At 51.6% G+C, this 22,448-nt stretch overlaps 2 protein-coding genes across 5 annotated transcripts in view; both read left to right on the plus strand.

Moving 5' to 3' along the window:
* IQSEC2 (IQ motif and Sec7 domain ArfGEF 2) overlaps nucleotides 1-5,639 on the plus strand; it is an 81,811-nt gene extending 76,172 nt beyond the window's left edge. For both annotated transcript variants that reach the window (XM_040631359.1, XM_040631366.1), the window contains 4 exons: nucleotides 296-457; nucleotides 2,040-2,213; nucleotides 2,704-2,753; nucleotides 3,354-5,639. In XM_040631359.1, the coding sequence (XP_040487293.1) occupies nucleotides 296-457; nucleotides 2,040-2,213; nucleotides 2,704-2,753; nucleotides 3,354-4,319 (1,352 nt within the window). In that variant the 3' untranslated portion in view covers nucleotides 4,320-5,639. The remainder of the gene's footprint in view (nucleotides 1-295; nucleotides 458-2,039; nucleotides 2,214-2,703; nucleotides 2,754-3,353) is intronic.
* A 6,775-nt stretch (nucleotides 5,640-12,414) lies between these two features.
* The window catches only part of KDM5C (lysine demethylase 5C), a 36,208-nt gene continuing 26,174 nt past the window's right edge, over nucleotides 12,415-22,448 (plus strand). The window contains exons 1-7 of one of the 3 annotated variants that reach the window (XM_040631388.1): nucleotides 12,415-12,913; nucleotides 16,867-16,944; nucleotides 19,187-19,309; nucleotides 19,617-19,787; nucleotides 20,314-20,445; nucleotides 21,191-21,314; nucleotides 21,425-21,606. In XM_040631388.1, the coding sequence (XP_040487322.1) occupies nucleotides 12,764-12,913; nucleotides 16,867-16,944; nucleotides 19,187-19,309; nucleotides 19,617-19,787; nucleotides 20,314-20,445; nucleotides 21,191-21,314; nucleotides 21,425-21,606 (960 nt within the window). In that variant the 5' untranslated portion in view covers nucleotides 12,415-12,763. Of the gene's footprint in view, nucleotides 12,914-16,866; nucleotides 16,945-19,186; nucleotides 19,310-19,616; nucleotides 19,788-20,310; nucleotides 20,446-21,190; nucleotides 21,315-21,424; nucleotides 21,607-22,448 lie in introns of all 3 variants that reach the window. The other 2 variants (XM_040631386.1, XM_040631389.1) reach the window with 2 other exon arrangements.

Raw genomic sequence — 22,448 nt, forward strand, 5'->3', positions numbered from 1 at the left:
GCCACAGGTGCTTTGTTGGGTGGCAGCAGAAGCAATGTGAGTAGAGGCAGAGGTGTGAAGGAAGGAGTTTGAGAGAGCAGCTAGACTTCAGCTTGCCTGCATATCTGGAGTATAGGGAGTAACGGGGCCATGACTACCAGGAGTTTGGGGACTTTGGGGGGACAAAGGGGAGCCACTAAAGATGCATGAGCAGAGAGGAGGCTGGATCCGAGTTAGACGGTAGAAAAATCAATTCACGTCTGAGCCACATCGCTTCAGTCCTGACAGAGGTGCCCGACCTCCCCCTTCCCCACAGACTACCAGTTTGGGATCAAGCTGCTGTCCGCAGTACCTGGCGGGGAACGCAAAGTCCTCATCATCTTCAATGCCCCCAGCCTCCAGGACCGGCTGCGCTTCACATCCGACTTGCGCGAGTCCATTGCTGAGGTGCAGGAGATGGAGAAATACCGTGTGGAGTGTGAGTAGCCCAGCGGCACCTCTTTCTCCTTTTCCTGACACAGCACCCTGCAAACACCAAGAATCCTGTCCTCTGAGAATCTTGGGGTTGAGGGTTAGCTTGTCCAGCCTTCCTGCCCTCATCCTAGGAACCTTTCAGCCTCTGCTTGAATACCTTCAGTGACGACGGGCTCATTACCTCTGAACAGCAGATTATTACTCCAAGCCCTAATTATGAACCAACTCTTCCTTCTGTTGAAAGGCAGCAGGGAGAAGAATCGGGGTTCTGGAGATGGGACTCTAGTTTCAGATCCCAGGTTTGCTACTTACTATTTAGGTAAACTGGGGCAAGTTGCCTGACTCCCCGAGCCCCAATTTCTTCATACATGACATTGGGAAGATGAAATCTCCTTCACACAGCTGTGGAGATTCGATGAGGTAAGGTAGACGAGATGTTCTCATCCCACATTCCAGTTCCTGAGCTGAGTCCCCATCACCCATCCTTCTGGCCCCCAGAGGCCACATCAAGTAATTTTCAGCATATATAATGGGAAATAGTGATTACATCTCATTCCACTCGATGCCCTCCAAGTTTTCTCTTCTCCAGGCTAAGCAGTCACAGTTAAGTAACATGGTGTTGAGGAGAAAGAGGCAGGCAGACACAGAGAGAGAAACTGAGGCAGTGGACAGCTGCTTGGTGAGCTCTTCATGGTTCCAGGGTCGACGCTACTCCTCAGCAAGGCAGGGTCACACATTTCAGTTCACCAGATCCTTGAGACCCAGGGGATATTCAGAGAGGGGTGAGCACACCAAGATGAGGGGAAAGGCGATAGAAGTCTCCGTGACCTCCTCAGGGAGGTGGGGGTGTAAAGAGGCTAGAGAATGCAGGCTTTGGATTCAGGCAGACCTGCTTCCAGAATCTCAGCTCCCCATTTCCAGTTATATGACCCTGGGCAAGCTCTATGACTTCTCGGGTTCTCAGTTTCTTCCTCTGAAAAACTTGGATGGTAATACTTACCTCTGAACTGTTGTGAGATTGAGCGAGGTCAAGTACGCACAGCTCCCAGCACACTGCTGGCATATAATAAAGGCTTCGATTCCTGTTGGTTTCCTGCTCCTGTCCTTCCAGGAGCCCTCTGCTCTGGAGCAAGATATCTGAGAACTGAGCGGACTTTGGAATGATTGCCCTTTGCCATAATCCAGAAGGGCCTTCCTGCCCCTGCTGTGACCAGCAGCTGTGAAGCTCTGTTTTGAAGGGCAGGGGTGGTTTGGGAGACCAGACTGAGAGTGAGCAGGGGAGCCGGGAGCAAGAAGGGCGAGAGGAAGGGGGGAGGAGCCGGAGGGGTGGGAGGAGCAGGCACCGGAGAGGGAAAACCTAGCCAGAGGAGATGGCGCAAAACAGGGTTGGGCGCTGTGTGGGGGGCTTCAGAGATGGAGCTGAGGTTTGAGGGGAGCGTGCTGCCTGTCCAGAGGGCAAAGCAGGAGGCCTGGGGAGAGAGCGGGCAAGGATGGAGGAGGTTCATGGAGGGCTGGGTTCATGGAGTCAGGTGGCCTTTCACTTCTGTCCCTGACCTTCTCACCCTGTCTTCCCCACTACCACCCAGCGGAGCTAGAGAAGCAGAAAGGTATGATGCGGCCTAACGCCTCACAGCCCGGCGGGGCCAAGGACTCAGTGAATGGCACGCTGGCCCGCAGCAGCCTGGAGGACACGTATGGGGCAGGCGATGGGCTCAAACGGGGTGCGCTCAGCAGTTCCCTGCGAGACCTCTCTGACGCAGGCAAGTGTTCGGGGCCCCCGCCCTGGCTGGGGAGATGTGGGACCGGGTGTCCTCTCTGCCTCCTATCACTGACCGCCAGCCTTCTCTGCACCCGCCACACATGCACACACCCTGCCTCTATCCAGAGCCCTCGGCGCCACGCTGCAGGGGGCCTGGGAGCCAGGTCAGACCAGGTGGAGCCCAGAGTCTGGGCCAGGGAGTGTGAAGTGGGGCCACAGTCTTAGCCCCTCTCTCTCGCTGCTCCACCTCTCCTCCTCTCTTTCCTCTTCTATCTCTCCAGCACCACCTCTCCTCATTCTCCATCTTTTCCTCCTCTCACGCCTCCTCCTCCACCTCTCCTCCTCCCCACCTTCCCCTCTTCAACGGGGGAAAGGGAATAGGGGTGTCTGTCCCCGGGAGGGGCCCAGGCCTGGTACCCAGCTCTGGAGCCCAGCAGGGTGGGGAGGGGGGGTTGCTGCTCTGACGCTGGGCTCCTTGCTTGTGGGTGCAGGGAAGCGGGGGCGGCGTAACAGCGTGGGATCGCTGGACAGCACCATCGAAGTAAGTGCCAGCTCCTGCCCCACTCGCCCTCTGCATGAGCCCTGCCCTGCCATGGAGCCCCAGAGGAGGAGGGGACCTGTTGCTTCCCCCTCTTCCCTGATGGGAACCTTGAGGCTGCCTCTCCCAGCCAACCACTCTCTCCATCTGTCCTCAACTCTGTCTGTCCTCACTCTGCCTGTCTCTCAGTCTGTCTTCCACTCTCCCTAGCCCCTCTCAACCCCAGGGCCGACTCTGAGTAGAGATGCCCTTGGAGTTGGACCGTGAGAAGCTCTCACCTCCAAGTCCTGCTCTTTGAGCCGGAGCAAGTCACTCTGTGTCTCGGGGCCTAACATTCTCCCTGCCTGCAAAATGGGGATGAGGAGGAGGTCCTACTGATTCTTCCTCTCCCGGCGGAGGCTCAGATGAGATAGTGGATGTGACAGCAGAGCTCCGCAAGCTGGGGAGCTCCATGTACAAAGTACAGGACTGTTACTGGTTTTCATTTTATGCCCTTGGCGTTCCTGTCTCCCCAACTCCAGCCCTCAGGGACCGGGTGGAGTTTTGGGTTGGGGGTTTAGGAAGTCTAGACTGGCCTGACTTTCCCTCCCTCCCCGCTTCCAGGGGTCTGTTATTAGCAGTCCACGCCCTCACCAGAGGATGCCACCTCCGCCCCCACCCCCACCGCCAGAGGAGTACAAGAGCCAGAGGCCCGTCTCCAACTCCTCATCCTTCCTGGGCTCCCTGTTTGGAAGCAAGCGGGGCAAGGGGCCCTTCCAGATGCCACCACCGCCAACAGGCCAGGCTTCTGCCTCCTCTTCATCTGCTTCTTCCACCCACCACCACCACCACCACCACCACCACGGTCACAGCCACGGCGGCCTGGGGGTGCTGCCCGACGGGCAGTCCAAGCTCCAGGCCCTGCATGCCCAATATTGCCAAGGACCAGGCCCTGCCCCGCCGCCCTACCTCCCACCCCAGCAGCCCCCTCTCCCCCCACCTCCTCAGCAGCCCCCACCCCTGCCCCAGCTGGGCTCCATTCCACCGCCGCCCGCCTCAGCCCCTCCCGTGGGGCCACATCGCCACTTCCATGCCCACGGCCCAGTCCCAGGCCCCCAGCACTACACCTTGGGCCGGCCAGGCAGGGCCCCCAGACGGGGAGCTGGAGGACACCCTCAGTTTGCTCCACATGGCCGCCACCCCCTGCACCAGCCCACATCCCCACTACCCCTGTACAGTCCTGCCCCCCAGCACCCTCCAGCCCACAAACAGGGCCCCAAGCACTTCATCTTCAGCCACCACCCACAGATGATGCCAGCATCGGGGGCCACTGGGGGCCCTGGATCCCGGCCACCAGGAGGCTCCTATTCCCACCCTCACCACCCGCAGTCACCCTTGTCACCGCACTCACCCATCCCACCCCACCCTTCCTACCCACCCCTGCCCCCACCCTCACCCCATACCCCACACTCGCCCCTGCCGCCCACCTCCCCCCATGGCCCACTGCACGCCTCTGGGCCCCCTGGCACGGCCAACCCACCCAGTGCGAACCCCAAGGCCAAGCCCAGCCGGATCAGCACCGTGGTCTGATGAACGGAGGGAGTGAGCTGGGGCCCAGGGAGGTCTGGGGAATCCACAAGAGATTCCCCAGTTTTTCTAAAATATATATACACATAGAGATGTCCTTCTCCCCACTTCCTCCCTGCCTTAGAACCCTTCCTCTAACCCTCAACAGTCGCCGTGGGGTTTCCTTCCAGATTCAAAGATCCTTGCCACTTGAAGCCCGGACGCAGGGCTCTCAAGCTCTGGGGAGTAGTGAGGACCTTTTGGAGATCCTCATCCTTTTTTTTTTTTTTTTGTCCTCTCTCCATCCCCCTCCCACCCCCGCTCCCAGAGGTGGCCTCAGACCTCTGGGCCAGTGTGGGCTCCCTGTCAGCTCTGGCTGGTAGAGAAGGGCAGGCAGGTGTCAGGAGTGGTGAGGATGAAGGCTTCCCCAGAGTGCCTCTAGCCACGCGGGGCTCGGAGGGAGCTCTGTACCGTTGTGGCCAAACGTCAGCTGGCTCGGCCCTCTCTCAGACCTCAGGGCCTGGCCAAATTCCTCCATGTGTCTCTCTACCTGCCAGAGGAACAGGGCTGTCGGTGCCCTCAGTGAGTGGGCCCCCACTAATGCTGGCCCCCCAAAGGGACAGAGCTTCTCCTTCGGAGCCAGCCTCTGTCCTCTTTCCAGTGGGCCCCAGCCCAGACCTCTTCAGCTTCAGGACCTTGCCTCTCACAGCAACGTTCTTATTCTGATCAAAATTCAGACAGGTTTGGGGGGGGGGGGCTCCGGTCTGGGATGAGAAGGGCACTGCCCTCCCTCACCCATATTGCATGCCCCCCATTCCCTTATACCTACCCCACCTACCACTGAAGACAATGCACTTTACAGATCTTGCCCACATACACCTTGCTGGGGCACGGCACCCAGCACCAGCCCTGGGGAGAGAGGCTCCCAGAGGGCCATCATAAGCCCATGATGTCCTTCCTGAGGCAGATTGAAGCCATCAGAGTGGGGGCTGGGAGCCAGGATGCCTAAGTCCTTCTGTCCGTCAAAATCTCTGCTGCCCCTCCAGCCCCTTTACAGCCCTGTTTATTTATTATAAATATATTTTTTACAAGCCCCAGCTCCTCTTCTTGCCCCACATACCCAGCTCCTTTCTCAGCTCCTTCCTCCCCCCCCCCCCACCATGGGCTGCAGTACAGACAGATAGACCCTGGCTGTATGAAGGTCCGGGACCCAGGGGCTTGGGGGCGGGGGAGGGCAGCAGCCGGAGGGGCTGTACGGAGAGGAGCTGGGGTTCAGGCATTGTCTTTTTTCCTCCTTGTATATAAGAATGTATATTTGATGCCTCATAAAAGACCTTGTGATCACCTCCCGCCTCTGCCTCCTACTTATGCCGCCTCCCCCGGGTGGAGCCCATGGAGAGAGAGGCCTTTAGCCCAGGGAGGTGAGGAACTAAGGGTAGCAGCTCAGGCACCTGGGTGGGTGACATGCCTTGGTTGGGTGGGAGGTGGAGGAGGAGGGAGGTTTCCCCATCTCAGCTCATTAACTGCCTGTGTGACAGCAGCAAGGGTGTGGGCTTTGGAGCTGATCCAGTTCAAATCCTGGGGTTTTCCCTACTGAGGCACGCACACTTGGGAAAAGCACCCTCTCAGTCTCGGTTTTCTTGGTTTAAAACTGGAGGTGACGAGCCATTGCCACATGAAGTCACGATGATGACAGGCGGTGATGAATGTCAAGCAGACAGCATGGAGTAGGTGCTCGGGAAGTTATTTCCCTGCTCTTCCTTTCACAGGTTGGAGACTTCCTTCTGCTCTTGTGCCCTCTATGCTTACCCTTTCGTGGCTGGCCTGGCTACGCCTGGGGGCCCTCCACCCCCCCACAGCACGGGCCTTGAGCCATGTTTCTGCCCTTGAGGGTAGGGGGGCGTGGGGGTGACCTGGGCCCGGAAGGCAGGGGCTAGATCCATTATAAGAGCTCTTTCATGTATCTAATTAGGTTGTCAGGTAACAAATAGCTGGATTCTCTTCAGTTTACATGGGAGGGGACAAGTCCAGAGAAGGGAGGGGTCTTTTCCAAGGCCACACAGCAAGTCAGGACAGGGGTTCCTGACTCTGAGGCCAGGCCACTCTCCAGTCCCCCAACCTGCCTCCCTAGGAAATGAACATGTTTCCAGCCCCACCAATTATGTCCTGGCAGAGTCCAGGAGGAATGGGGCAGAGCATTGGCTCTTGGTTAGGGTCAGCAGGGTCCCCAGAAGCAGCAGTCAGTAAACATTTTTTGGTGCCTTCTTAGAGTCTGGAATAGCCTCTAAGAGGGAATGGTTTGGGTGGCCCCTCTCTAGCAGCTTGGACCAATGTCTTGGTTTTTGTCTTCATATGCACATTCAAGTGGAAAAAGCAGCTGGGGCCATCTAACCATTTGATGCCTCCTCGAGGACCCAACCTGAGCTTTTGAAGAGCTTAGATCCAGAAGGACCAGAATGAAATCCAATAAGCATTTGGCTTGTTTGTTTCTTCCTTGGTGGGCCAAGCTGGACTGCCTTTGGTTGCTCCCCATTCTCCCACCTTCAACTTGATGCTGGTTTTGTCTTCCCAAAGCTTAGCTGTTAGCACTCAAATCCTGGCTCAGTCACAGACTTGACCCTGTTACCCTTGGCAAATCACCTAGCCCCTCAGAGCCTGGTCTTTCACCTGTAGAATAGGGATAATAATCTTGCAGGGAAATTGTTAACAGATGCATGTGAAATGCCTGCCTCCTGCCAGACACACAGTAAGCTGTTCTCTGCCACCTACAGAAACGAACGCAAACTTCTTGTCTTGACATTGGAGGTCCTCCACCGCGTGGCCCCAGTCGATCTCCTCATCCTCATTCCTCGCCCACACTTCGACCACCCACTCACTGTTCCCTGAGAAGGCCTGTGTGTAATTTTCCGGCTCCGTATTTTACCTGTGCCTCCCCCCACCCCCACCAAAGGTGCTTCCCCCAGCCTCCCTGATGAAGATTTCGTCACTCTTGTGAGATGGGCTTAAAAGACCCATCCCTCACAAAACGTGCCTTTGATCACATCCTCTGAGATCCTTCATGTCGTTATCATTCTTCCCCACCAGACCAAAAGCGGCTCAAGAGTGACAATGGTCTGAATCATCGCTGTCCATAGTGTTGCACAGCACAGATGACACTGAAATTTTGTTGATTTGAATGAATGTATATTTCTTTCTAAGCTGAATCTTAGAGTAGGGTATCTTTGCATTGGTTGGTTTGCTGATTGGTGCAACCTGCATACCGAGCTTCTGGCTGCCCCCCCACCCCCCGGCCGCCCCCACCTCTTCATTCCTCCACTCCCCAGAGACTCAGCATACAGACTGTGGAGGAGGGGTAGTTCGTCTCCTCACCTCCCCATTTCTTTTAGGGCCTGAAGACAAGAAGCCCAGTGGCTGTCTGGCCATCAAAAGTTCTACTGCCGGTCTCTTTGGGGATGTGGATGGGAAGGGACAACACATAACAAAGGACAAAGTCCTAGACTCTCACAGAATTCTTTGTCCTAGACCCATGCTGTCCAATAAGTCTGTGATGATGGAAATGTCCTATATTTGTGCTGTCCAGTACAGTAACCCCTAGCACATGTGGCTATTGGGCACTTGAAATGTGGCCAGTGCACCCAAGGAACTGATTTTTTTTTTAAATTTAAATAGAAATAGCCACGTGTGTGTGGTGGCTACCATATTAGACAGAGCAGGACAAGACCTTCAGTAGGGAATAGCCTGGCAGGGATAATGTCCATGAGATATGATACTAAGTATGGGTCCAGAAGGGAGCAGAGCATGTATGGGGGTACAAAGAAGGGGAAAACCCAACTTGGGGTGGGGGGTGGATGGGCAAGAAGGGAACTGCCCCTTTAGCTGAGTCTAGAAAGGTGAGTAGGAATCACCCTGGTAAAGGAGGGCATTTGTCAGAAGGAGTAGGGTGTACAAAGGCGTGGAGGTGTGTGAGTGTGTGATGTGTTAGTGCCATAGTGAGAGGAATGGGAGAGGGAAGTTCAGAGGGTAGGCACGGCATATCCCGAAGCACAGAAGCTGCCAGGCAGTGTGTCCTCATTCCTCTGTTGCCAATAGGTTTTTTCACCCGAGCCTTATGAGGACCTAAAGTAAGACCCAGTGACACACTGAGCTACATAGTGTTCCCCACTGTAAAGTTACTGCATTTCCCCTTTGTGATAAATGAGCATCTCATGGAGAGCATCATTGAGATTATGTAAATATCTTGTTCTCCTCAAACTTTCACCCACCAGTATTTACTGATGAATCTCCAGGTTGCCAAATGGTGATTTTCCAATGCCATCATTCTTTTTACATGGATTAGTTGGCTTTCCACTGTAAGGGAGAGCTTTCCCTTCTTCTGCAAGTATTTGTTTATATCCTCATGGACTCTTGATTGTCTATTGTATTCGATGGGTTATAACACATTAGTATCATTCTTTATAATGATGTTCAAAATGCCCCAGATCTGGCCAGCAGGAGGCCCTCTGGGAGCTGGCTCTGATGTCGTTTTGGCAAGTCTCCATCTTTTTTTTGAGCACTTCCTTGTTTTCTGGCACCAAAAGATGCTCCAGGCCCATCATGTACTTTCCCTGCCCCAGTCTTGGAATCAGCCACTTTTTCCAAGGAGCCCTGGTTCTTTTTAGTAGAGAATGGCATTTAGAAACCAAGATTTGGGCCAAGATTCAGTGTCATAGCTATGTTTTAAGAACTTACTTTTTTGCTTGGAAAAATTCTGAGCATCTGTTGATGATCTTCTAACTCCATCCTTCCTTCAGGGAAAAGCTTTTCCTTTTCCCTCATTTTATTTATGTATATCAGTGTGGAGTCATGGATTTTTATTTCACTCTTCAATGAGTTATAATCCACTATCATAATTCATTTGGAATAATTATTTTTTTTTATTTATTTAACAGAGATAGAGACAGCGAGAGAGGGAACACAAGCAGGGGGAGTGGGAGAGGAAGAAGCAGGCTCATAGCAGAGGAGCCTGATGTGGGGCTCGAACCCAGAACGCTGGGATCACGCCCTGAGCTGAAGGCAGACGCTTAACCACTGTGCCACCCAGGCACCCCTGGAATAATTATTTTGACTGTATCATTTTATTGTTATGTGTATGGATATATATCCATGAATTCACACAGATACCTTGATACTTTGAGGAGGCTCTTTTGATAATCCAGGCTAGAGATAGTAAATGGCTCTCAGGGGAATAGAAGATTAGAAAATAGCAGGGGGGAGAGGGAGAGATTCCAGAGCTATTCAGGAGTTAGAACTCACAGCTCATACCTACTTCAGAACTAGAAGGGACCCTATTTTACAAATCAAAAAAGTAAGGTACAGAGTCACTCTCATCCTGTCCATTCAGAAAACACGGATGGGGTGAGTGTGGTGGAGAGCCCAGCCAAGGCTTCCAATCACTGCTTTGCACCAGCTCCGTACCAGACTCCCTCTCCCAGGTGGGTGGGTGAGGCCGACCTAGCCCCCAGCCCAGGATGAGCTCCCTGGTGCTTCCCAATTCTTAACTCTGCAGTGCCTGGATGCAGGTTGATCTCCAGCAAGACCCAAGGGTTGGGAAAGGAACCAGTTTCCTGAGCACCTTACTGGGGTTGGGGGGTGGGGGCAGGGAGCACCATCTGAGACTTTTACAGGCAGAGCAGAATTGTGTAGCAGTCAGACAGACCTGGGTTTGAATTCCAGCTCTGCCACTGGCTAGCCATATGACGTCATAAATTTATACTTCCCTGAACTTCAGTCCCTTTATGTGTAAAACAGGGATAACAATACCTACTTCATAGCCCTTGGCCCTTGATGAATGGCAGTTATCATTATCTCTAATCTTCATAACTACCCTGTGAGGAAGGGATTACAGATCCTCATTGGATAAATGAGAAAATCAAGACTAACAAAGAGGTACTTAGCAGATCTCTGATGGTGAATGTCAGCTTCAGGAAAGCAGGGACCATATCTGTCTTGGTCACCATTTTATTCCCAGGGCTCAGAAAAGTGCCTGGTGCATAAGAGGAGCTTGTTTTATTTTTATTTTTTTGCGGAGTAGGGAGCCTGACACCGGGCTTGATCCCAGGACCCCAGGATCGTGACCCGAGCCAAAAGCAGACGCTTCACCAACTGAGCCACCCAGGCACCCCAGAGGAGTTTAATAAATATTTGTGAATGAATGAATTAGATCTGACTGGCTTCAAAGACTCTCTGCAATTTCCATTTGCCCTTAGAAGATGGTGGGGGAGGTGTCGGGGCTAAGGATCTCAAAGAAGGCTATGGGATGTGTGGGCTGAGCTGAGCCCCCAAACCTGGTCTCCTGACTCCGGATTCATATTCCCTGCCCTTCACTGAGCTGCATTTGATGGAAAGGCTGAACTGCCTTCAGCCTAGGATCTGGCGTATCTCCCACTTTCTGCATTCTCCTCACTCTTCTGCCTGGTCCTATTCCTGGTGAGAACAAATGATAGGAAGAGCATTTGACCAGGAGGTAGCAACTTCCTGTGTAACAGTGGGCAAGTTGTTTAATCTTTCTAGAATTTAGTTCCTCATCTACAGAATGGGTAAGTTGACCTACATCTTTCCTGGGACAAAGGTTAAGGGAAATTGCAAAGATTAATAATAATTAAAATAATTAGGCCTATCTGACACTAGGGTGTGAGCTCCTACTGGTGTGCACTGCTCTATCAGATAGGATGTCTTCAGATCAGTCCTGAAGTAGGCAGAATGATGTACCTAACTGGGACATGATATAGTTAACTGTTCCTGCTTCAAACATATTCAAGCTTGTAACAGATGCTTAATCTACACAGGAAGTATTGCAAAGAGCATATATTATTTTCAATCAATATATACTAAGGATGCTCAAAAATATACATTCATTTTTTCTTTTGTTTACTCAACATTTACTGCTTACCATGACAAGTGCTAGGGATGTATAAAGCCACATGGTCCCTGCCCTTAAGGAATTCAGTCTGATGGGGGAACACAAAATAAGCATACATGTACTCTAATATGTCCACAGTAGGTGTTCAAACTATATGCAATAGGCCCACAACCAAGGAATAACATAATGCTCAAAGGCTGCAGATGCCTGATGTGTGGGCAAAGTACTGGTCTGATACTCAAAGTAGTTGCAATAAACCTGTTCAGAAACTGCTCAATGAACATGCACGGAATAGGAGTAGATGTACACATAGTAGGCACTCAAATGCATATGACAGGGGCTATACACAATAAATACAACCTATGTACACAGATGTTTGGTAAGTACACATTAGGCTCACAAATGGTAGGTGTTTCATACAGTAGGCACTGGTAGGCGATAGGTAAATATGCTGTTGTTAAACATCCAACAATCAAAATATATATACACTCAGGCCTATTTTATAAGAGTCAATTCTATAAATGTACACACAATAAAAGTGCATACAGAACAATTCAATGTGTTCATTAAAATGCTGACTGACAATGACTCTTTGCGAGGTTTGAATGGAAGTCCCATCTCTTGAGAGGCCGCTACACATAACCTTGGATGAAATATATATTTCCTTCCTCTCCTTGGGACCCAGAATTCTAAAAATCAATAATCCCCAGGGGGTGAGCTACATCTTGCTTTCCTTCTTACAAAGCCCCAAAGGTGTTGGGAGCTCTCTAAGTCTTTCCCAACATGCTTGCCAGCATAAGGGGTCCCTAGCAATCAAGCACCCAAAGCCGCCTTCTACGGCCCACACCGGAAAGACCCTGAAGAAGAAAATGCTGGGGCGGGGCCCACGCCAGAGCTGAGGTCATAGAGGGGGAGCCAGTTTGGGCCCACCACCCACCAACGCCAGCTCCTCTTCCGGTCTGTCTTCATAACGCGCATGCGCACCACTGGCCTTTAAACGTGCGCCGCCGGTCCATCCGGAAAAAGGATCCGGCAGTTTAATTACAAATTTGCTCCTCCGCCGCCGTGGTGGACTATTTTCTCTCAGTCTGGGAGGTACTTTTGAGTTCCCGCTTCCAAATAGGGAACCTACACAGCAGATTCAGCTCGGTCCCCACGGGATGAAAGTTTCCTAGGGCTTGGCCTCACGCAAGGTATACGAGGCTCGGAGGGACACACCGCGGAGGGATTCGGTTTGTTGTGGTGAGGGGAGGGGGAGACGCTGACAAACCAAGATGGCGGCGGCGGCGGTGAAGGCCGCGGCTGCTGGGAGGTAACTGTAGTGGTGAAGGCTGCGGTAGTTGGGAGGCAGCGGCAGAGTTTGGAAGGAACGGAGCAGGACGAAGAGGCGGTAGCAGTAGCGCTAGCCTGAGCCTCTCAGAGCGTGGCAGCTACACGCCCCCCAAGGCCCTCGGCGGGCGGCGGCCGCCCCGCTTAGGGCCTAGTCTCCGAGCAGTGCCTCGGCTTCATACAGCGGCGTCCGCCATGAGTCCTTAAGGGTGGTCCGAGCCCTCCAGTCCTAGGGCCCACCATGGAGCCGGGGTCCGACGACTTCCTGCCGCCGCCGGAGTGCCCGGTGTTCGAGCCTAGCTGGGCCGAGTTCCGAGACCCTCTGGGCTACATCGCGAAAATCAGGCCCATCGCCGAGAAGTCGGGCATTTGCAAGATCCGCCCACCCGCGGTAAGGCCCGGGGTCTGTGGTCGCCGCCGGCAAGGCCGGGGATGAAGAACTAGGGTAGCTGGCGGAGGACTCTGGGGCGGAGGGTATCTCGAGGTGTGGGAAAACGGGGTGGCTGGGACCCCTGTGGATGTGCCGCGGGGTCGGAGAAAGGGTGATGGGGCCAGGGGGTCCTCTCGTGTGAGGCCCCCAAGGGACCTGGGGGTCAGAGACCCACCCTCACTTCCACTCCGCCTTTCAGATTCATTCCCGGTAAGGTTCAAAACAGGGATGCTTAGTGGGCCGGGGAGAGTTCAGAGAGGTACCTGCACATCTCTTAGTTACCCCGGACCACCCAGGTCAAGGCTGCACTGAATAAGGCCATTTTTCCGTTTATTGTCATCACTTCCCATAAGGCAGGCAATGTGGTGTAGTGGAAAGACCACAGCTGTAAATGGAGACAGACCTGAGTTCAAAATTCCACTGTGCAGCTTACCAGCTGTGTGACCTTGGACAAGTAACTTAATCTCTCTGAGCCTGTGAAATGAGTCCTATGAATGGTTATTTCAAGAATTGGATTAAACTAGGTAGAGTCTATGTAGTAGGCGCTAGATAAGTGGTAATTACTGTGACTGCGAAGGTGTTTGATGTGGTCATTGGTTTGCTTCTATGTGGGTTGACTCATATTTACTCACACCCTGCCAAACCAATCCATCTATGATAATGTGCTGGCAGATCAGTCAGGAAATAAGTCTCGCGGGGAATGTTCTGTTTGGCTCCCCTGAGATACGTTTAGGGAATTGTCCCCTTCTTTTCCTAGTTGAAGGCAATATCCTTCCCTGCACATCACCCCCCCGACTTGACTTCTATGGATAGGCTTGGACCAATCAACTTGGCAATGGGGTATGAGTCTTTCTCAGAAGATTTGTACTATGTACTGTCCCAGGATGTAGCAGGTCCCAGAGGAAAGGGGATTCTTGGACTCCCAAAAACAGAATGGAGCTATGGAAGTCTGTCTCCTTTAGAACACTTGATTCCCAGAGGTCAACGACAAAGGGCATATCTTTGTTCCTAGGCCTGGCTTCAGGCTGCAAGAAGTCCCCCAAGGGCTAGGATAGGCTGCCACCTTGCTGGCATGGAGGAGAAATGATGATATGAGTTGTTCAGTCACCACTTGGGATTCCAAAGGCAGGAATTGAGTTTGGAACAGGGTGTGTTTTTTTTGTTTTGTTTTGTTTTGTTTTGTTTTGTTTTGTTTTAAGATTTTATTTATTTATTTGACAGAGAGAAACAGCGAGAGAGGGAACACAAGCAGGGGGAGTGGGAGAGGAAGAAGCAGGCTCCCAGCAGAGGAGCCTGATGTGGGGCTCGATCCCAGAACGCCAGGATCATGCCCTGAGCCGAAGGCAGACGCTTAACGACTGAGCCACCCAGGCACCCCTGGAACAGGGTGTTTTTGAGCGGGTGTCTCCTGTCTGAAAAGGGATGGGAAGCGTCACTGCCACCTGAGGAGGGCACCATAGGCCTCCTTATCCAGCTTGGTGTTTTCTGGTGTTTAGCCACAGATCTGTGGGAAAGAAGTGTATCTGACATAGGGGGTGGCTAAGGCCTGTATTTCCAGGTTTCTGCTTGGACTTACGGGCAGCCTGGCCTTGTGCAGGTGTTGTTACCCTTCCTTGGGGGACCAGGAAAGGGAAAAGTGACATGTTTCACGTGTGTGTGTGTGTGTGTGTGTGTGTGTGTGTGTGTATGTAAGAGAGAGAGACACACACCTGCAGGGGGCCATCTTTTGTTGTGCTTCTGGTCTCTACCTCAATAGTGTGCTTCCCTCTGATCCAGGAGACCTGGTCTCTCTGGTTTTGTTCGGTTTTTTTCCTCCTATAGGGCTGCTCCTACGCCACCTTTAGGCAGCCAGGCCTTCTAGCTGGAATTTGAAGCACTTGCCCAAGTGGTGCTTGGGCCCAGAGTGGGAACCTGTGTATGGGTGGGTGCTTGGAAATTGGAGGTTTGCCTGAAGAAGGGTGATTTGGGTTTTGAGTTGCTAGACGGTTGACTACTAGTCTTGGGGAAGGTGGGTGGGAAGAGAGTGTTGGTACCCTAGAGTAGACCCAGGGGATCTTGGAAGGGCCTTGCTTCCTGCATTAGGTAGCCAGCTTTTTTATCACCATCCTGATAATACTGGTGTATTTGGCACACAGGTGTGTGAAACCAAAGGCAGGATGAGGGAGCTCGTAGGTCCCAGGGGGAGCCCAGCCGGGAGGTTTGCTGGACTTTCCCCAGCTATCTGTTGCACCCACAGCTCCTGTTCTAGGATTCAGTTTTGCTGTTTCCTGTCAGGTTGCTTGATGGTGTACTTATCTAGAACTTGACTCAGCAGGAAAGAAGGGTGTCTGGAGTTTTGGGTTTGAGTACCTTTCTCCCTGCACTAAGGGGAATGTCCTACTGATGGGTGGCAAGAGGGCACGGGGAGCTTGTCTGGGCTTGAGCCACACCATTTTAGTCTTTTCTGTCTCTCCCTCTCTCTGTCTCTTTCTCTCTCCTTTTTTTAATTTGCCAGTGCTTCACTGAGCCTCAGGTGTTTGCTGCAAACCTGCTTCAGCTGGGAGTTTGGGGGGGAGTATGTGTGCATGCAAGTATGAGTCCTCTGGCTTCTTTTCTAAAAGTGTATGTGCAGAAGAGGCCAACAGCTTTTTCTTCTCTTTTACTACCACCGGCTTCCATATGTATGCATGTGTGTGTGTATGAACACTGGTATCCTGGTGTAGTGCAAAGAGCCTTGGACTGGAGATCAGAAGACATGGGTTCTAGCCTTGGCTCTGCCACTAAATCAGTATGTGATTTTGGAGAAACCATATTTCTTCTCTGGACCTCATTTTCCCCATTTGTAAAACAAGGGCACTGGTCTAGGTTACTCTAGGTTCTTTTTACCACTGTGACAGGAGCCGGGGCTCTGGGGAGAAGAGGACTGCATGGGAGGTTTTGGGGGGGAGGGCATCAGTGAGGGGCTCCCCACAACCACCCTTTGGGTAAGACACAATAGGCTCCAACTTGGCTGGGCAGAGTCACCCCCCCCCTTTCATTATCTTTCCCTGACTTCCTTCCTCCTCCCCAAATTCTCCCATTCTTTGCCACCACAGTTGGGTATTCCATCACTAACCCCACCCCCCACCCCCACCCACCCCCGCCTCTTCCTGTACTGGGCAGGTGTTTGAGAGAGGACCCACAGGAAGCCTTCCAGACTGGGTGAGTGATGCAGATTCTTGCTTTTCCCTGCAGTGTTTGTATTAGGCCCTTTACATGAGAGAACAGACATTGAAGGCCCAAACCTTTAAATCCTGCCAGAATCGGAGCTGAACTACCCTGCATGTGTGGGGTCAGCTTAAGATAGCAAGTCTTAAGGACGACTCCTTTGGATAACATTTTCATTTAAAAACCAATTAAATTTTCCATATCAGTCTTATGAGGAAGCCAGGGCAAGTGTTCATATTCCCACCTTACAGATGAGAAAACAGACTCAGAAAGGTAAAATCCCATAGCTCATAAGTAGCAGAGCTAGATCATGAGCCAAAGTCTTCTGACTCCAGATCCTTTGTGCTTACCAGTACTTCCAGCCTGTGTCCTACCGCACATGCCTGCGGAACAAGGAGTTAATGTGGATGTAGGGAGAGTTTGGGATCAACTATTTTGGGCCCCAAATCTCTGTTTCTTGAAATCCTGGTGCTGTATTGTTGGGAGGGACTTGGGAGAAATTTCCCAGGACATGTGCTTGGGGCATTGAGTGTGGACATGAGGGGCTACTAGGGCCCTGTTGTGAGTTCGGGGGGGGGGGTAGTGGGTTGGGTGTTTGCCAGGTTAAAGGGTCTGGGGTGGCCAAAGGTCTGGGAAGGCACAAACGGGATGCTGAGCTGCCTGTGCTGCCCTCTGGTCTTACACTGTGCTGGAATAACCCGACTCCCTTTCCCCTCTGTAACCTCCAGGACTGGCAGCCACCCTTTGCTGTAGAAGTGGACAACTTCAGGTTTACTCCCCGAATCCAGAGGCTGAATGAACTAGAGGTGAGAAGACTAGCAGCTGGTGGCAGGGTTGGGCGAATGGATATCTGAGCTCTGATCCCACTTCCCTCATTCCTTCTCAGGCTAAGGTACTTTACCCGACTCGGCCTTTATTCTCTCTTCTGTGAAGTTGCACGGAGGTCATGCAGGAAGCTTTAGAGCTCTGACTATAACCAAGAGCAGGAGCATTTATCGTCTCCAGTCTGATAGCTCAAAGACTGGGCGTGTCCATTTCCCTAAAGGTTTGCTACTTCTGAAGCTCTCCTGTCAGCTAACCTATCATACCTGAATCAAGAAAAGGGAAATGGGTTGGCTGAGGTCTTTCTTGGCCAGCTGAATGTGGCCTTATTATCCAGTTCATCCACAGCCCTGTGCTTCCTACCTTCCTTCTATGGGGCTTAGTAAGGTGGGATGTGAGGTGGATGGGCAGGAACAACACAAGAACCGATCCATATGGAGGCTAGAATGGTTATAAATTTGAACCGGGGTCAGGCAGGTAGGCTTTTCCCTCTCCCTTTTGTTCTGTACAGGAAGTCCAGGCCCTTTGCAGGATAGGTGAGGTTCTCCACTAAGGGCTTGAGAATGCCCTGGGTTAATGAGAGTGGATGCTTTGAAGCCAGTTCTGGGAAAGATCCTGGAGTTTCCCATGGAAGATGTAGTTTAGAAGTTTACTGCCACTTTTCTACCTCATTGTTACATATCCACGAACCCTACTAGATGTCCTGGGGAGGGGGTGTATTAGGCCTGACTGGAAACCCATGACGTAAAGGCTTACTTGTTTCTAGACCACAGTTCCTCAACCTTGATACTATTGACATTTTGGCCTAGATAAATTTTTGTCATGTAGGGGCTGTCCTGTGCATTTTAGGATGTGTATCAGCATCTCTGGCTTCCTTCCACCTGATGGATGCCAGCAATTCCTTTTCCTAGTAATGGCAACCAAAAGTGTCTCCAGGCATTGCTAAATGGCCCCAGGGGCAGGGGGCAAAATTGTTCTCCTCATTGAGAACCACTGTTCTAGAGTCAGTCTATGTGCTGTCCTGGTCAGAGCAAAAATCCTCTCATGAAGGGGGTATAAGTTTCTTAAAGAAATGGATCTGACCAAGTCTGTGGGGGTACAGCTAGTACAAGATGTCGGCTAGCATGGGACAAGAACAGGTTTTCTAGAGATACTGTGCTGGCTAATGATGGGGAAGAGCAGGGATGAGGCCAAGATTGGAAAGCTAAGGGGTTAAGGTGCAGGGAGTAGAGTTCCTGGCCTCTTCCAGGTTCTCACAGCTAAAGAGCCATAGGTTGTTTCTTTCTACAAATAGACCTTAGTTTTCCCCATCTATGAAATAGAACTGTTTCTGTTCCTCTAGTGGGATCTGAGCAAGGTGGTGAATGGTAATGACTTCTCTAGTTCTCCCTAGAATCAGGCCCTCTGACCCGTGCAAGGTGGTGCTAGACTTGGGGCCTTGGGGAGCCTTTCTTAGGTCACTGAAATTTCAGGGAAGCATGGTACATGCCTTGTTTCCAGGATCCTTGGCCCACATCCAGTCCGGTGTTGACAGGGTGCTAGTGCTGCTTTGGTACACTATCTCTTAGTTCTTCAGCATGCACTGTCAGCCTTTAGCCACCATGGGACAAGTTTTGTGGTGCATAAGAAGAGGTAAATGTGCTCTTTTGGAGCCTTCAATCTCTGAAATGTGCCTAGAGCTTAGATACAGTTTTAGAGGTTCCAGAGAACCTTCACTTGTCTCTCTTGTAAGTCCACCCTTCTGGAGTAAGTGGACTGAGCAGTTATTTTATTTCGCTTTTATAATCTGAAGATGGAGGTCCAGAGAGTAGAACCAATTTGTTCAAGGCTATACAGCAAATCAGTAGCAGGGAATAGCTAAAACTTAAGTTTTTTGACATTTGGATCTCTTGGTACCTGCTCTGTGACGTAAGGAAGGCTCTCTGTAAAAGAGATGATGATCCTCACACAGCCCTGTCAGAGAGATTGAGAGGGTGTGCATGTAAAGCTGTGGCTGTTGTGACTCGACCTTCTCCGTGTTGGGACCTTGGGCTTATCCTATTGACTAGAAGGTGGCAGAGATGAGAGAGAGGTGGGCTAAGCACTGCCTAGAGCCTGGGACCCATTTCACTGGGAGAGGCCCTGGATGGTGGGCTGCTCTGTACCCTTTCTTCTCTCCTAAGATTAGGCCAGAAGACGGGTCAGGTGGAGGGGGAGGCCAGCCTCTTTGAGCCATTTCTTTTCCAGGCCCAGACAAGAGTGAAGCTGAACTACTTGGACCAGATTGCCAAATTCTGGGAAATCCAGGGCTCCTCCTTAAAGATTCCTAATGTAGAACGGCGGATCTTAGACCTCTACAGCCTCAGCAAAGTAAGAAAAGGCTTTTCTCAAACCCCTCTCCACCCCTTAATATCCTTGGTACTCTGGGGGTCCCTTGGTTTGGATATTAGGTCTCTGTGCCGCAGTGAAAGGGGCACAGCCTTGTAACACATGAGCTGTCATTGGAACTTCTTGGCATCGCTTACTGCAGTTTGAACCTGAGTGGTGGTGGTAGGAGGAGGGGATAGCCCCCAGTGAGGTGAGGGGCTGGAGTTGTCCTCATCACCCTGTCTGCAGGCCTACTCCCTTATGTACATAAGCACAGTACATCCACATCCCTTCCTGCTTGTCCCTGCAGATCGTGGTGGAGGAAGGTGGCTATGAAGCCATCTGCAAAGACCGTCGGTGGGCCCGGGTGGCCCAGCGCCTCAACTACCCACCAGGCAAAAACATTGGCTCCCTGCTACGCTCCCACTATGAACGCATCGTTTACCCCTATGAGATGTACCAGTCTGGAGCCAACCTGGTGGTAAGGATGCCAGGCTGGGGTGGAAGAAGGCTTCCCCCACCCCGCTAGATGCAGATTTCTTACACTTGCTCTTAATGGAACTGGTTCAGTGGGCTGGAGACCTGGGAGCTAGACTCTACCCTTTTCTAGTGGTGCTTATTCTCCTCCCATGCTGCCCAGGGTCAGAGGTCCTGGAGTTGCCCGCAGGGTCAGCCTATTGTCCAATATGTGACAAGGTTTTAACTGATAAAGACATTCCAAGGAGGGAGAGATGTTTTGGGCTGGAGAGGTCTGGGAAGAGATGGCATCTGATTTAATTAGGGAGATGCTTGTGGGGAGGTGTTTGAAGGTGGAATGACAAAGCAAAAGAGAATTCTCGAAGTATGTGCTGGTGTCATTGGTAATGAGCATTTGAGCAGAGCCTATTGTTGTACGTCAGGTGGGTGCAGCCACAGCTTTGTTTGCTGTTGGGTAAGGATAGAGGGAAGGCATTGTTGGGGGCTGCAGCCCCATACCCTGACCTTTACTCCTCACTTGTCCCCAGCAGTGCAACACACGTCCATTTGATAATGAGGAAAAGGACAAGGAATACAAACCCCACAGTATCCCCCTTCGACAGTCTGTACAGCCTTCCAAGTTCAATAGCTATGGCCGGCGGGCCAAGAGGCTGCAGCCTGATGTGAGTACTTCTAACTTAGAGCTTTGGGGGTGGGAGTCCACAAAGTTCTGACCAAAGTTCTGTTCCCTGTTTCACTCTCCCTTTACTCTGTTCTCTGAGTTCTGAGCAGTCGTGTGCCCCCCTCTGGCTTCATTCTTGCTCTTTCCTTCACTCTCAGCTGAGCTTCTGAGCTGGGTCTTGATCTGCTCATACAGTATCTTTTCTGTGTCTGCCTTTTTTTGCCTGTCTTACTCTTTCCGAACTCACTCTGCTCCTAAGGGTAGACCTCTTCTTTTCCTTTATACCTATATCCTAGCTTCAGGCAGAAGCTTATGTGCCAGGCATTGTTCTAGGCACTGGAGATACAACAGAGAATAAGATAGACATTGTCCCCCGGCTCACCAAAGCATGTCATTTAGTAGATTGTATCAGTCACTGCCATTTATTGGTAGTGCCACACACTGTTAGATTTCTTTCTCTATGTTACCCTCAGACCCCTTTGTAAACCTCCTTGTAAGGTAGGAGTTAATATTCTCATTTTACAGTTGGGAAAACTGAAATTCCACCTTAATTTCTTTCCAAGAGAGGGCTAATGGGGGAGCTCACTTAACCCTAGTCTCCAAAAAGCAGCTCTGAATTCTTGCTCAGGCCTGCTTCTGCCTCCTGGCATGAGCTCAAATGATATATAGCCTAAGCTATTGTTCTTTTAGGATGGGGCAGTTTGCCTTAGATAGCAGACTTGATTCATTTCCTTTTTCCCTCCCAGCCGGAACCCACGGAGGAAGACATTGAAAAGAATCCGGAGCTGAAGAAGCTACAGATCTATGGGGCAGGCCCCAAGATGATGGGCCTGGGCCTCATGGCCAAGGATAAGACCCTGCGGAAGAAAGGTAAGGCCTGACAGGCTGGGGCAGTGTGAAGGATGGCCTCACCTGGGGAGAGGAGGCGGGGCCCTGACTGTTCTAGACCTGTACTTTAGAGCCACTCTTCCCTCTCCCAGATAAGGAAGGGCCTGAGTGTCCCCCCACCGTAGTGGTGAAGGAGGAGTCAGGCGGGGATGTGAAGGTGGAGTCAACCTCACCTAAGACCTTCCTGGAGAGCAAGGAGGAGCTGAGTCACAGCCCAGAGCCCTGCACCAAGATGACCATGAGACTGCGGAGGAACCACAGCAATGCCCAGTTTGTAAGGACCCAGCCCTGACTTCTTAATGCTCTGCTTCTCATCCCTTCAGCGAGCATTTCCCCAGCATGGCTCTGGACCAGGTTGCATTAAGCAGAAAAGTGGGCCTGGCGGGCCCTGCCCTCAGGTAGCTCACTTAATTGGGGAAACAAGGCCAACTCAATGGAACAAAGGACAAGAAAGGGTGATCAAGTGCTGTCAACATGAAGTGCTGGAAGGGTCCAGAGAAGGAGGCTCCCTCCATTGCTTCAGGATAAAGGCTAAGCTCCTCATTACCATGCATGATCCAGTCCCTGCTGACCTCTAGCCTCATTCCCCAGCACTGCCCACCTCACTCCTCTGCTATAGCCACACTGAACTACTTGTAGGTATGTTCGTTTTTTCCCCTGAGACGTGCCATGCTCTTTCTTTCCCCCCATCCCTTTGCACCTGCTATTTCTTCCACCTGGAAGAGTTTTCCCCTGTGCTCTGCCCCATTGCCAAACTTCAGTTTGCCTTCAGGTTTCAGTCAGTTTCAGATGTCATTGTCAAGTGTCACCTTTTCAGTTAAGTTCTTCCTTCAAGGCTGTCCCTCCTTATCTCCAGCAGATTGGAGTGCTCCCTTCTCTAGGCTCCCCTAATATCTTCTATGAGCTGATATCAGCAGTTTCCCCGTTAGCTTTTTAAACTTTTGTAACTGTGCCTCTCTGGAGTACTGTGTGCCTTTAGAAGGCAGATGCCATATCTTATTTATTGCTGTACTTCAGAGTCCAGCATAGTGTTGAACACGTAAGTGCTCAGTGTTTATTGAATATGACTGCGTGATAAAGACTCAGCTCTCCCAGCTCTTGTTGCTTATTTGGAGA

Source organism: Ursus maritimus, assembly GCF_017311325.1.
Source record: "Ursus maritimus isolate PB19 chromosome X unlocalized genomic scaffold, ASM1731132v1 scaffold_X1, whole genome shotgun sequence".
Lineage (NCBI taxonomy): Eukaryota > Metazoa > Chordata > Mammalia > Carnivora > Ursidae > Ursus > Ursus maritimus.